Below are 12,453 nucleotides of genomic sequence, written 5' to 3'. Positions count from 1 at the left end.
GACTGTTTTCTGGTGCCTAGCACGCAAGATTTCCTTGTGGAGGTAGAATCGTTGGTTCCTGACAGGGCTGACACTGAAATGAATGTCCGAGAGCCTTGCCGGGGCAGGAGTCCAAGCTTCGGCTAAATGATTAGTCAGAGACTGGCACGACGGTGCCGGTGGCGTTAGCGCGGCGCCCCTGCGGTGGCGGGGAGAGGGGCCGGGCGGTGTGAGCGCTGCCGTAGGGAGCCGCAGCAGATGCAGGAGGTCAGAAGCCCTTCACATCTCACGTGAATAAGGAGGTTTGGAGGCTGCTGCTGTGCGGGCGCTCGAGGGGCCTGGTCCCCGCTGCTGTCGCTGCCCTGCCGTCTCGTCATCAACCCTTTACGATTAAGGAACCTAATTGTAAGGGAGGTATCTGTTCAGCTCCTGCCACAATGGGAGATTTTTAACTTTGGTCTCTTGACAGCAGATACATAAGACTACTGTCTCTCCGTGTTTGGTGTGGTTTTTTTGGTAGAAAATTCAAGGCAAGCCTGTACTTTTTGTATGGGGACGTGCTCAAACAGATATTGATCTTTGCATAAAGAACTAACTGAATACCAAACCAAAACATGAGAGCTTCTCATGAGCTGACAGTAAATGCTGCCCTTGGGGATGAAGCTTTGAACAGCCAGCGGGCGTGCCCGGTGTGTTCGGGGCGCTGCGCGGTCGCTGGTGTGTGCGCCGCGGCCCCCCGAGGACGGTGCAGGTTCTCCCACTGGCGGCGCTGAGCAGCGACCGCTGCCCCGTTCTCTCTTCGCTCTGTTGAAGCTTCTGTCCTGAGCTGGTCTTGGGTCCCCTGATGGGCTGTGTAAGAGCAAGGTTCTGGCTGTTCATTTCCTGGCTCCCGTAAGCTGTCCTGTGCTCCTGGAGCTGCCGGCCTGGTCTTTTTGCACGATGCTGGTCCTGAGAAAGGAGCTGCTTTCGTCAATGCCTTTTTCTTTTTTTTCGGAAGGGAGGGTTCCTCTGCAAAGCAACTTACGGTTTTGCTGTTGCAGCACATTGATCTTCTGGTGTGAAACCTGACTTTTGACTCTTTCACAGAAGGAATTTAAGATACCCTGCGTGTTTTTGCCCTGGAGTGCCCTTTCAGTTTGAGCTGGTAGTTCTGAGCTAAGCAGAAGGGAAGCTGCGGAGCGTGGCCGAGGTTTCTAGCTGCGCAGCTCTGTGCATGCTGCTGGCTTTGTTCACTAACATTTGGGTGGTATTTGTTTCCACCTGTTGTGTATAAAGGTAGATAAATATATTCATTATGGCACACGTAATTCTGACCTACTATTAATAGGATTCAGAAGACTTTTGGCAAGCTTGTATCTAGGTAGTAGCTTCATGAGGAAGAACCGTTTGAGTCTAAAGTTCCATGGTAATAACAGGTGAATGGGCTTGAATTAGAAATGTTCCTGTCTCCCTCTTTCCTGTTTGGTTAAATTCGGCATGGATTTTTGTAGTGACAGAACAATGCAGATGCTTCACTGCCTTGTTAGAAATCATTTTCTGCACCAAAGTAGCTAGCTGTGGAAACATCACTGAGCTAGTATATGGGGCAGCAGCATCATGATTTACACTAGAGATCTTTCTAGAACACCCCATCCCAAGGCTTGTAACTGTACAGCTTTCGCTTAAATAGCTTAAGCTTGGATGCACAGTCAAAACCTGGATTAATTGAGACAGCAGCAGTGACTCGTGTTCTGCGGCTTTGCCCGTGTGCCCTGTCTGTGCTGCGGGGGCTCTTGGCACCGCTGCTGCGCTCCAGCGTGTGCCCCGCACACCAGGCCGACTCGGCTCCCTGCTCCCGTTCGCCCGCCGCTCGGCACGGGTTAGCAGCGGAGCCTGAGCGCGGGCTGTGCCCGCCGGCTGCTCCTGTCCCGGTCGTGCTGTGCTGCGGTGTAGCCTGGGGTGCTTTGGCCTTTGGCGCATGAACTTGATCCGAGTAGGGTGGCTTCTCTGCATGTTTTGGTCTTGCCTCTGTGTAATTAGTGCTTTTATGCAGGATCTGCACGTGTTTGCCAGTGTGGTGATGTATTTCCTGGGCTGAGAACAAGAGAAATCTTTGGTCATTGTTTTGACACTGAAATCTACATTTAAGAGGCCGCTTATGGCTCTCTTGCTGTGAGGCAGCACTCAATGGCAAGAAGAGGGTTGGGAGGAGACGGGTGAGTGCTCGGGGACGGACGGGTGGAGTGACAGGCCTGGAGACTGTGGAGTAAGGAGAGGTGAGAAAAAGTTCCCTGGAAGATACTGTATTTCTCATCTGAACATAAGTTAAAGGAGTGTATAACCGTGTGCTCAGACTGTCACCAAAAGGTGAAGTGAGAGTCTCCAGAAATGTCAGGGTGCTGCGGGACAGCTGGACTTTAAGACTGCCTGTAAGTTTTTGCCAGTTGTGGGCTAAGCTGTGTACTGCTGCCTAAACAGCACCCAGGGATTGACTCAGCGTGCTCTCTGGCCTGAAGGAAAGGTGTCACTCTCTAGCTGAGAGTGTAAACTTGAAGTATTTGAGCACAGTGGTGCGTGTTGAACCTGTGTCCTCCTGCCCCGTGTGCCAGCTCCTCTCCATCCTCAGCCGCTGCCGGGAACTGTTCGGAGCATCTCGCGGTTCCTCAGGGCTCTGCCGTGCACCGCAGACACACCTGAGCTGCTACCTGCCAGCCAGGCTCCTTGCAGCTGGAGAAAGCTGTTTCTTCGTGCTTTTTCCCTTTCTAAATGGCACTAAACCTGCTGAAGCTGAGGTGGGAAGGAGGGAGGAGGGCTCCTCCCCTCCCCATTTGACCAAGGCTGCTGTCATGTGCATTTATTTGGTAAACAGTTTCCATAATTGGGTCTAAATGGGCCAGACCTGTGCTCAGGCTAAGCCACAACATGCCTTGCTTTACAGCTCCTGTAGTTCCTCCAGCAGGAGTCGTGCTGCATTTGGGTTTGATGCAGTAGCAGTCTGAGGGGTGGCGTTCTGCGCTGTCCCTCTGCCCGCCGGGGCTGTCACTGCCGCTGCTGTGGAATACGCGTCCTGTTGTGCGGGGCCTCCGTGTGGTGCCCGGCGGGCCTGGCTGGCAGTCCAGCCTGTTGCGTCCCCAGGCGTGAGCTGCTGGCAGTGGCGGGCGGCGCGCGGCGCGCTCCGCAGGGCCGGGGCTTCACCCCTGCACGTGTTCATGTTGCCGAGGTCAAACCTGGAACAGCCCTTCTTCCTCATGCGCTTTCAATGTATACAGCAAACTCTGCTTCTCCGGAAGCCTCCTTAGCCGTGTGCATCCTACAACGTGATGTGCGCAGATTAAGGTTTATGTGCCCCACTTTCCTTGTGTTTACTGTGGGCTTTAGGCCAGTTCTTCAGTTTGCAGTCGAGCAAGGACAGGGTGAATAATTTCATGGAATTCAGTGGGATGATGTGAGCAGACTGTATGACCTTGCGTAGGTCTTGTCTGCGTGTGCACGCGACAGCACGTTTCTGCCAAAAGCTGCCTTCGGGTTTGGGGCGGGAAAGGAACTGGGGCCCTAGTGCTGCCTTTGTAGGGCTACGGGAAACGCCTGGTCCAAGCGCCAACGAGTGCGACCAGTGGTGCGTTTGCGGGGAACCGAGTGCCTGGTGTGTCTTGCCAAAGCTAGAGACCCCACCACAGAATGCATCCTTGGCATCCGACAGGGAAGTAATTTAAAAGGAAGTAGGTGTTAAGGTAGAAAACATAAAACATGGGACAAGGCTTTACCAAGAAGCTTCCCCCTCCTTTGTACCAGAAGTAGCGTTATCCTGCAGTCGTCTTGCCCCCCCATGAGGTGCCTGTCTCTTGTTACAGCATGTCTGCAAACCCTTGTGTTTTCAGAGCGCCCGTGGTGTGCTGGGGACGTGACTAAGGAGAAAGCTTACATAGCGGTGCAGTTCATTTCTGTGGTGGCTCTTTGTCCCAGCACAAGGGACAGCTTATGGACGTACCCACTGCAGCACCTCCTCACGGTGCCCCTGGTTGCAGGGCTGCGTGGAAGGCGGTTCCGCAGCTGTCAGTGGGGTAGAATACGAATCGTGACATCGCAGACCTGGTAGGTCACAACTGAGCAAGGCGATTCATGGCTTGCCCAGGAATGTAACATTTGCATTTCAGGTGTACCTGAAAATGGATCTGTGGTGTTGACACTTGTCAGACCCGTTGCATTGTATTTTGATTACACATAGAATAGAATAATAGAATAGTTTGGAAAAGAGCTTTAAGATCATTAACCTAGCACTGTCAAGTCCACCAGTAAGCCATGTTCCTAAGCACCACGTCTACATCTCCAGGGCTGGTGACTCCAGCACTGCCCTGGGCAGCCTGTTCCAATGCCCCACAGCCCTTTGGAAGAAATTGTTCCCACATCCAACCTCAACCTCCCCTGGGCAACTTGAGGCCGTTTCCTCTGCTCCTGGCGCTTGTTCCTGGGGAGCAGAGCCCGACCCCCCTGGCTCCAAGCTCCTTTCAGGCAGTTCAGAGATCAGAAGGTCTCCCCTCAGCTCCTGTTCTCCAGCTGAACCCCCAGGTCCCTCAGCCGCTCCCCATCAGACTCATGCTCCAGTTTTCTACCCAGCAGACGGTGCTCCCATCCAAGCCAAGAGCAGCCAGTTTCTCCAGGAGAATGCTGTGGGAAACAGTGTCAAAGGCAAATGTGTTGGCTCACAGGTGGCTGAATAAAATAGTGTCCTAGTTGTTGTTTGTAAAGAGCAGCAAGCCTTAAATAGATGAGGGAGAGGGACGAATGCAATGCATCTCCCACTTGAGACCCCTCATCCAGGTGTGTGCAGCGCAGCAGGGGCGGCGGATCGCTGGGCACTGGGTGTCTGTGTTTGAACGTGCCTCTGACACGTTCCTGCCACCCTTGAGATCAGCCATCTCACTGGGGCTCTTACTAATCATCTTTCTTCCAGGTCGTCAAGACAATTGGTCTAAGAGAGGTCTGGTTTTTTGGACTTCAGTATCAGGACACCAAGGGCTTCTCAACATGGCTGAAATTGAACAAAAAGGTACGTTTGCTTCAAGCTCTCTTGTCCTGGGTTCGCTTCTCTTGGAGGATGGGGCAAATTTGGTCTCTACTTGTGTCAGGGATCTGTTCTTGCCTCTCCACACACTGAGGTGCTGCAGGACCAGCGAGTTGGTGCTGCTGTCCTGCAGGCTGCTCCTCCCGTCCCCGGGCAGTCAGTGTCTGACTGGACCTCTGCCTCCAGTCCCGCTTGTTACCCAGGCAGAGCTGTCACCTGTCCCCGTAACGTGCTGACATGTTGCTCACGTGAGTGTCTTGGTTGGAAAGTAACTCCCATAGTGCTGATTTTAACTAGTGGCTTGTCGTAAGTCCTGTGTGGAGAGGTGAGGAGGTATTTAGCAGTAAGCAGCTGAAAATCCTTGCATTTCTGCCCACTCACTTCTGCATCGGTGTCAAACCAGCACAACTGGAAAGGAGAGTTGTTTTCTGATGCATGCTTGTCTTCCTGCTCGTAAACCTGCTCCCTTCAGTTGGTATGTAGGCTGTAAAATCTGGTAATTCCGTTCCAGGTAACGGCACAGGATGTACGCAAAGAAAGCCCCCTGCTTTTCAAATTCCGTGCCAAGTTTTACCCGGAGGATGTGGCAGAAGAGCTGATCCAGGACATCACACAACGCCTTTTCTTCCTCCAAGTGAAGGAGGCAATTCTGAATGATGACATTTACTGCCCTCCAGAAACAGCCGTCCTTCTGGCTTCCTATGCTGTCCAGTCAAAATACGGAGACTTCAACAAAGAGACACACAAATCTGGCTATCTTGCTGGTGACAAACTGCTCCCACAGCGGTAAGTGGGCCTGGGGGGTCTCACACCTTCCTTGCCTTCAAGGGTTTGTGATTATGTTTTTTTTTTTTTTGGGGGGGGGGGGCAGGCTGGGTGTGATTGGAACGTTCAGAATAAAATATAGCCTGGTGCCTCTGCCTGGGGTTAGTTGAGAGCTTTAATCTTAAACATCCTATTGCTGCTGAAGGAACTCTAATCAGAAACAGTGAGAGGAGCTCCAAAACCAAATAATGGAATGCCACAAGGAAAAGCACAGCTGAATACAACTTTGTCGTTTGTCAGAGTCTGAACACTGACCAGTGTGTCTGTAGCTATCTTTATAATAAAGCTGTGTTTCCTGGAGTGCTTTTGGGGGGAACTGTGGTGACAGTGAGTATTTAATGAAGCGTTAATCGAGAGTGATGTGACTGTATGTTCCGTGTACTCCTCCTAGAGTCCTGGAGCAGCACAAGCTCAACAAGGACCAGTGGGAGGAGAGGATCCAGGTCTGGCATGAGGAGCATCGAGGAATGATTAGGTAACTGGTGCAGTGTGAAAATGGTGTATTCAAAGTAGCGTGATACACGCTGTTGTGTAATGTATGAATGCATACAGAAATCCGTGGCTTGCTTCATGATGAGTTAGCATTCCTCAGGGGTGCTGGTCCCCCGCAGCGGGCTGGTCTTGGTACAGCGAACTGAGTTTGCAGAGTGGGTTTGCTGTTACCCGCCAGCTTGTTGCTGCTCTGCTCATGCAGGAGGACAGCACCTTCTTGCTCTAATGGATTATAGACTCAGAAAGGAATATCTGCTTTCTCTTTTGCATGCTGCAGAGAAGATGCTGTCTTGGAGTACCTGAAAATTGCACAGGATCTGGAAATGTATGGTGTGAATTACTTCAACATTAAGAACAAGAAGGGCTCTGAACTCTGGCTAGGTGTAGATGCTCTTGGACTTAACATTTATGAGCAGAATGACAGGTAATAAACCCCCTCTCCTCATCATTACCTTCAGCTCCTTTCCGCTATAAAGGCATTCAAAATTAATCTTCTCTGGACTTCAAGTCTCACTAAACTCTACAGTTTCTATATCATCCTTGGCTGTATTTTTGATGCTGCCAGAATGATCCATAAAACACGCCGTTTTGGACCAAAAAAATACAAGAAATTGTCATATCTTATCAAGCTACTTTTATTTGTGTCTCTAGTCTTCCTGCCGTAGATGTATTCTCCAGTTCTGGTTTTGATTAAAAATAAAAGAGGGCAGGATTGAAAAATTGCTTCTCGTTCATAGTTCATTTGCATGACTAACTTTGTTTGCTGATTCCAGTCAACATAAGAGTACTGAAATATGAGGGGAGATCTGGTAGGATTTTGAGGTTTATGTTTTAAGTTAAAGATTCGTAATGACTTGGGGCCTTTTTATTTCCTCTGCTTTCTGTTTCTGCAGGCTAACACCAAAAATTGGATTCCCTTGGAGTGAAATCAGAAATATCTCATTCAATGACAAGAAATTTGTTATCAAACCTATTGACAAGAAAGCACCAGTAAGAAGCAACATTCAAGTTAAACTTCTGGTTTCTTAGCTGAACGATCTGTTTTTCTCATTGCACACAATCTTTTCATCAACAATGTCAACACTGACTTAAGCAGTGCTCTATTACCGGATCTGTTAAGCTCAGTGTGTGCAGAATGGGTCTAATGGCAGCGAGGTGATAGTCGGGATTTATTTCTGTCTGGAGGGTAGAAATTTGTGCAGTAGAACCTTAAGCTGTTCAGTCAGAGGCAGGGAGAAGTTCTTTTCTTTTGCACTTCAAGCTTCAGGCCATTTTGTAGGGTACACTGGGAGGGGTTTTTTCTAGCTTATTTATAATGAGCATAATTGGTTTCACCTTTAAGCCTTATTAATTTTTCGTGTCAGCTGATCCCTTCTGTTCCTCTGGTCGTTCTTGTTGCATTACTGCTTGGAAACATTTCTCTGCTGCTGTTGCTACTTGTTAACAGAACAAAGTTATTTATCCATGGGCCCTTTCTGCCATAAGACAAAACTTTACAACTGATGTGTCTGGCCAAAGTGTCGCATTGAATAACTAAGTGGGAGAGGTCGTAGTCCAGGTGTGCGTGGCGAGCCAGCCGCCGGTGGTGTTGGTGGTGCTGTGCGTGCTGCACGTGCCGGGGGTGCTTCACAATGGAACCCAGCACACTCACAACGCGTCGGGCAGTTCTGCCCCGGGTGTGTTTGTCAGGTTGAAATTCATTCCTGAAAGACGCGTGTCCAGCTGCCACCACCTGTGAGTGAGGCGCCAGCGAAGAAAGCTAGCCAGCAGCTCTAGGAAGCCTGGGGTCCGGGAGCTTATTGCATACACAGGAGGGTTCTTATGCTGGAAGAACGGGTCTAACGCTGCCTTTTTCTTGTGCCAAGGACTTTGTTTTCTATGCCCCCCGGTTACGGATTAACAAACGAATCTTGGCCCTTTGCATGGGGAACCACGAGCTCTACATGCGCAGACGTAAACCAGATACCATTGAGGTGCAGCAGATGAAAGCACAGGCGCGGGAAGAGAAGCATCAGAAACAGATGGAGAGGTTGGTGGGGTTCTGAGGAACCCGGACTTGGTTATCACTGAGTAGCATCGTGTGCTGGCAGCACCTTAATCAGCCTGAGCCAAAAATACAGCAGATTGCTTTCTGCTTCAGTATATCTAAGGAGCTGATGGAAATGGCACTCATCATAAATGTGACCCGCTGTCACTTTCTTAAAGATTTGCCCCTCTATTTGATGGGACTAATATGGATCCTGATATAAGGAGATTTCCCTCCTAACACTGCCGTTGTGAACTTGCCATTGAGCTGAATGCCAGCAGAGTGTTTTTCTTTCTGCACTTCTGTAAAGGGACACACCTGGAATAAAACTTGCCAGCTCAGTGCTGTAGTGCACGTCCCTTGTATGCTCACAGCTTCGCTAGGAAGCACTCCAATCTGACGAGCTGTTAATTGGAAATTGTGTTATGACTTCCCCCTCATCAGAGCATTGCTGGAGAATGAGAAGAAGAAGAGGGAGTTGGCAGAAAAGGAGAAGGAGAAGATTGAACGTGAGAAGGAGGAGCTAATGGAGAGACTCAAGCAAATTGAGGAGCAAACCAAGAAAGCTCAGCAAGGTGATACAGATTGTTCCAGTGTTCCCTTAGATGCACAGTGCAGTGTTGCCCCAGTAAAATGCTGTATGTTTCTCTGCCTTTAAGGGTAGAACTTTGAGATGGGTAATTCCCCACAAATCAGTTGGGCAAGTAATCAATTAGTTTGGAACAGGCCTGGCTCTTAGTCTTCCAGCTCCCGTTACAATGTGAAGGAAAGGAAAGGGGAGAGTTGCTTATGTCTCCTTTACCTGTTTCTCTGAAGGAACCCCCTTATCCAGGATGCAGGTGGTAAGGGCACTTTCTCCTGCTGCCATTCTTTACTTGATCTCTCTTCAAATGTGCTCCTTTATTCTTTCAGAACTGGAAGAACAGACGCGCAGAGCCATGGAGCTGGAACAGGAGAGGAAACGAGCTCAGGAGGAAGCAGAGAAGCTGGCTAAAGAACGTAGAGAAGCAGAAGAGGCAAAGGAGGCCCTATTGAAAGCATCCCATGATCAACAGAAGACCCAGGAACAGCTGGTAAGTGGGTGACCTGAAAATTGAGTAGGGAAAATAGTGACAGGGTCGGCATCTAAGCTTTTGAAGCAAACCAGGCTATGAGCGCGGTGAGGCAGCATAGTTTGGTTCCGTAATTTTTTTAGCCTCAAGCAGATGAGCTTATGCCTAAATACAAGTGTAATTGTACGGTACATCTGGATTGTTGTGCTTTTTGCCTGTTCTTTTGTGTGTGATAATGAGAACAGCATTTAGAGTTTGCTGATTGCTTTCTCTGGTTTGGATTCAAAGAATTGTGTAGCTCTGTTTGGAATTAAAACAAAACAAACCTCAAAAAACCACGGACACACAAAACCAGACACCTAAAGCAAACCAGCCAACCCCAAACAAAACAAAACGAAAACCAAACCCACAACAAAACCCAAAACTTCTTTACTTCCTTGCATCATGGAGGTATCAGTGGGACTGAAGTTTACAGCAGGGCTTTCTCCTTACTGAGAAGATGTTAGAGATACTGTTCTTATTCAGGACTTGGACTATATGCTTCATTTAGCGAGTACTTTTCTTTTGTCCCACTAAAAGCTTTTCTGTTGCAGGCTGCTGAGATGGCAGAACTCACAGCAAGGATCACGCAGCTGGAGCTGGCCCGACAGAAGAAAGAGAGCGAGGCCCAGGAGTGGCAGCAGAAGGTAAAGTGTCACCTGAGCACACGGCAAGTTGCTCGTCGTTCTGCGTTATGACCTAAATTGCTGCACTAGCTGCCACACTAGACTGAGTGTCCGCAAGCTTGAGGCTGTTGTAAATACCCAGCTTTGCCTTTCTTGGTGCAATGAGTGCCCTATTCTGACTCCTTGTAGAAATATTTTGACTAATTAGGCTTATAGGCTATATTTCATTAATTATAGCTGTTCTTCTCTGAAGTGTTAGCCAGCAGAAAGTTTTGCAAAAGATTGTGGCTGAGTGGCTTTGGAACACATCACTTGAGTGTTCACGAGGTGCAAAGTGTCCTGTAGCAAGCACCCAGCAGTGCTGCTGTGCGAGTCTGCGAGAGGCCTCGCGCGCTCAGGATTGGAGTGACCAACTCGCTGTGACGTGTCCCACTGCAGGCACAGATGGTGCAGGAGGACCTAGAAAAGACCAAAGAGGAGCTGAAGACTGCCATGAGCACCCCTCATGTCCCTGAACCCATGCACGCGGAGAACGAGCACGATGATGAGCACGATGAGAACGCGGCAGAAGCCAGCGCGGAGCTGCGGTCGGAGGCCACCATCAAGGACCGCAGCGAGGAGCAGCGGACCACCGAGGCAGAGAAGAACGAACGGGTCCAGAAACACTTGAAGGTAAGAAGTTGACAGCAGAGGGGGGGTGGGCATCTGGGGGCTGCTTCTGTTCTTGCCATAAATTGCAGCTGGAAAGTGTTACTGGTATTTTAAAAAAAAAAGGTGGGGGAAAGAGGAGCGATCATGATCTGCCAGAGCGCTGCCGGACCGTGGAGCAGAGGCAGGTCCTGTCTCTTGGCACTTGACTTCCATTTCCCTGGAAGCAGTGAAGTGTGTTCAAGCAGTGCCGAACAGCAGCATCTGTCAGACGTAGCGTGGCTGTGTGGGTCTCGCCAGCCGTCTGACAGCTGGATTCAAAGTGAACCGGTGATTCCGGTGAACCGGAGCCTTGGTCTGGCTCCTGTCGAGCGGCTGCCTGCGGCTGTCCTGTCTGACCGCGCACTGCAAGCGGCGCGCGGGGCTCGGGGCGGAGGGAGCAGCTGCACCACCTGCCCGTAAGGAGCTCCCGTGCTCTGCTGCCCAAGCTTTGCAGCATTTTGTTGCGCTGCCTGTAGCTGCCTGACTTCCGTCAGGCTTTGCTTGTTCCGCATGGTGCTGTGGTGGTCATGCACAAGTGGAGTGACAGAAGTGCCCTTTATCTTCTGCAGCAAGTTTCTTTTGTAGAAAGCTAGTAGTTGCTCAGATTCTGCCAGATATTCCTGTTGTCTTTAGGGATCCCTCCATTTGACTATTTTTCTGAAGTACATTGGAGACCGTCCTCCTTACTGTGCTAGACAGCGATAAATAGGGTGACAGATTGTCTGATGTTTTCGACTTTCAAATGCTGGGGAAAAATGTTAACAACTTCCGCAGAATCGCAGAATTGTTCAGGTTGGAAGGGACCTCTTAAGATCATACAGTCGCACTTCCTTGCTCAAGCAGGGTCAGCTAGAGCAGGTTGGCCAGAACGGTAGACATTTGGGCTTACCTGTTGCCTGTCCACAGGGATATTGGATCTTTAGTATGATTAACAAGGAACCTCTTTGTCCAGCTTTGAGTCTCTGGCACGTGCTAACCCATTGCTGTCTGTTCCCCCTTCTCCGAAGGCTCTCTCCTCGGAGCTGGCAAACGCTCGGGATGAAACCAAGAAGACGGCCAATGATATGATCCACGCTGAGAACATGCGTCTGGGCCGAGACAAGTACAAGACCCTCCGTCAGATTCGGCAGGGCAACACCAAGCAGCGCATTGATGAGTTCGAGTCCATGTAAACTCCCCTGCACCCGCTGCCCTGCGCTCTCTTCTCCCTCTGTCCCATCCTCTCTGTCATTCACTCCTAATCGTGCTGCGCTGGAACCACTACAGAAGAGTGACCATGATCTTATTTATCAAGTTTTGGGCAAATGCTGGGTTAAGCAACAGAAGAAAGAATAGTATTTACGTCTTCCTAAGTTGGCTTGGGAAAGCAAATGTTTATTGGGGCATGTCTGAAATTGTTTGGCTTTGAGTACAGTCTCGCTGCGTTCAGTTTTATATTGCTCGCTGCAGTGGCTGCGTTGCTGTCCTCTGCCGTGGGGTGGGGAGGCCAGCAGATGCTTTTACTGAATTACGTAAAGTGCTAACAGTTTGACGCTGTGCCTTCCTACTAACTTGCACAAGCTTCAGTATTAAGCTTAGTAGCCAGGGTCCGAATCATGTAGCTGAGAGGGGGAGGCTGGAGCTTAGGAAGAAATGTTGGAAGTAGAATATGGACTTTCTTTCTAAAAGACCAAAGCTTTTGTC

At 49.9% G+C, this 12,453-nt stretch overlaps 1 protein-coding gene across 1 annotated transcript in view; it reads left to right on the top strand.

Moving 5' to 3' along the window:
* MSN (moesin) overlaps nucleotides 1–12,453 on the top strand; it is a 37,192-nt gene extending 24,739 nt beyond the window's left edge. Inside the window, exons 3-13 of the mRNA XM_080352651.1 lie at nucleotides 4,910–5,005; nucleotides 5,532–5,806; nucleotides 6,237–6,320; nucleotides 6,615–6,761; nucleotides 7,231–7,327; nucleotides 8,203–8,366; nucleotides 8,808–8,938; nucleotides 9,276–9,436; nucleotides 10,009–10,101; nucleotides 10,519–10,752; nucleotides 11,778–12,453. Of these exons, the coding sequence (XP_080208777.1) occupies nucleotides 4,910–5,005; nucleotides 5,532–5,806; nucleotides 6,237–6,320; nucleotides 6,615–6,761; nucleotides 7,231–7,327; nucleotides 8,203–8,366; nucleotides 8,808–8,938; nucleotides 9,276–9,436; nucleotides 10,009–10,101; nucleotides 10,519–10,752; nucleotides 11,778–11,942 (1,647 nt within the window). The 3' untranslated portion in view covers nucleotides 11,943–12,453. The remainder of the gene's footprint in view (nucleotides 1–4,909; nucleotides 5,006–5,531; nucleotides 5,807–6,236; nucleotides 6,321–6,614; nucleotides 6,762–7,230; nucleotides 7,328–8,202; nucleotides 8,367–8,807; nucleotides 8,939–9,275; nucleotides 9,437–10,008; nucleotides 10,102–10,518; nucleotides 10,753–11,777) is intronic.

The sequence above is a fragment of the Nesoenas mayeri genome, assembly GCF_963082525.1.
Source record: "Nesoenas mayeri genome assembly, chromosome: 13".
In the NCBI taxonomy this organism is placed as follows: domain Eukaryota; kingdom Metazoa; phylum Chordata; class Aves; order Columbiformes; family Columbidae; genus Nesoenas; species Nesoenas mayeri.
The sequence above is the reverse complement of the archived record's forward strand: the minus strand, read 5'-3'. Positions and strand labels throughout refer to the sequence as shown.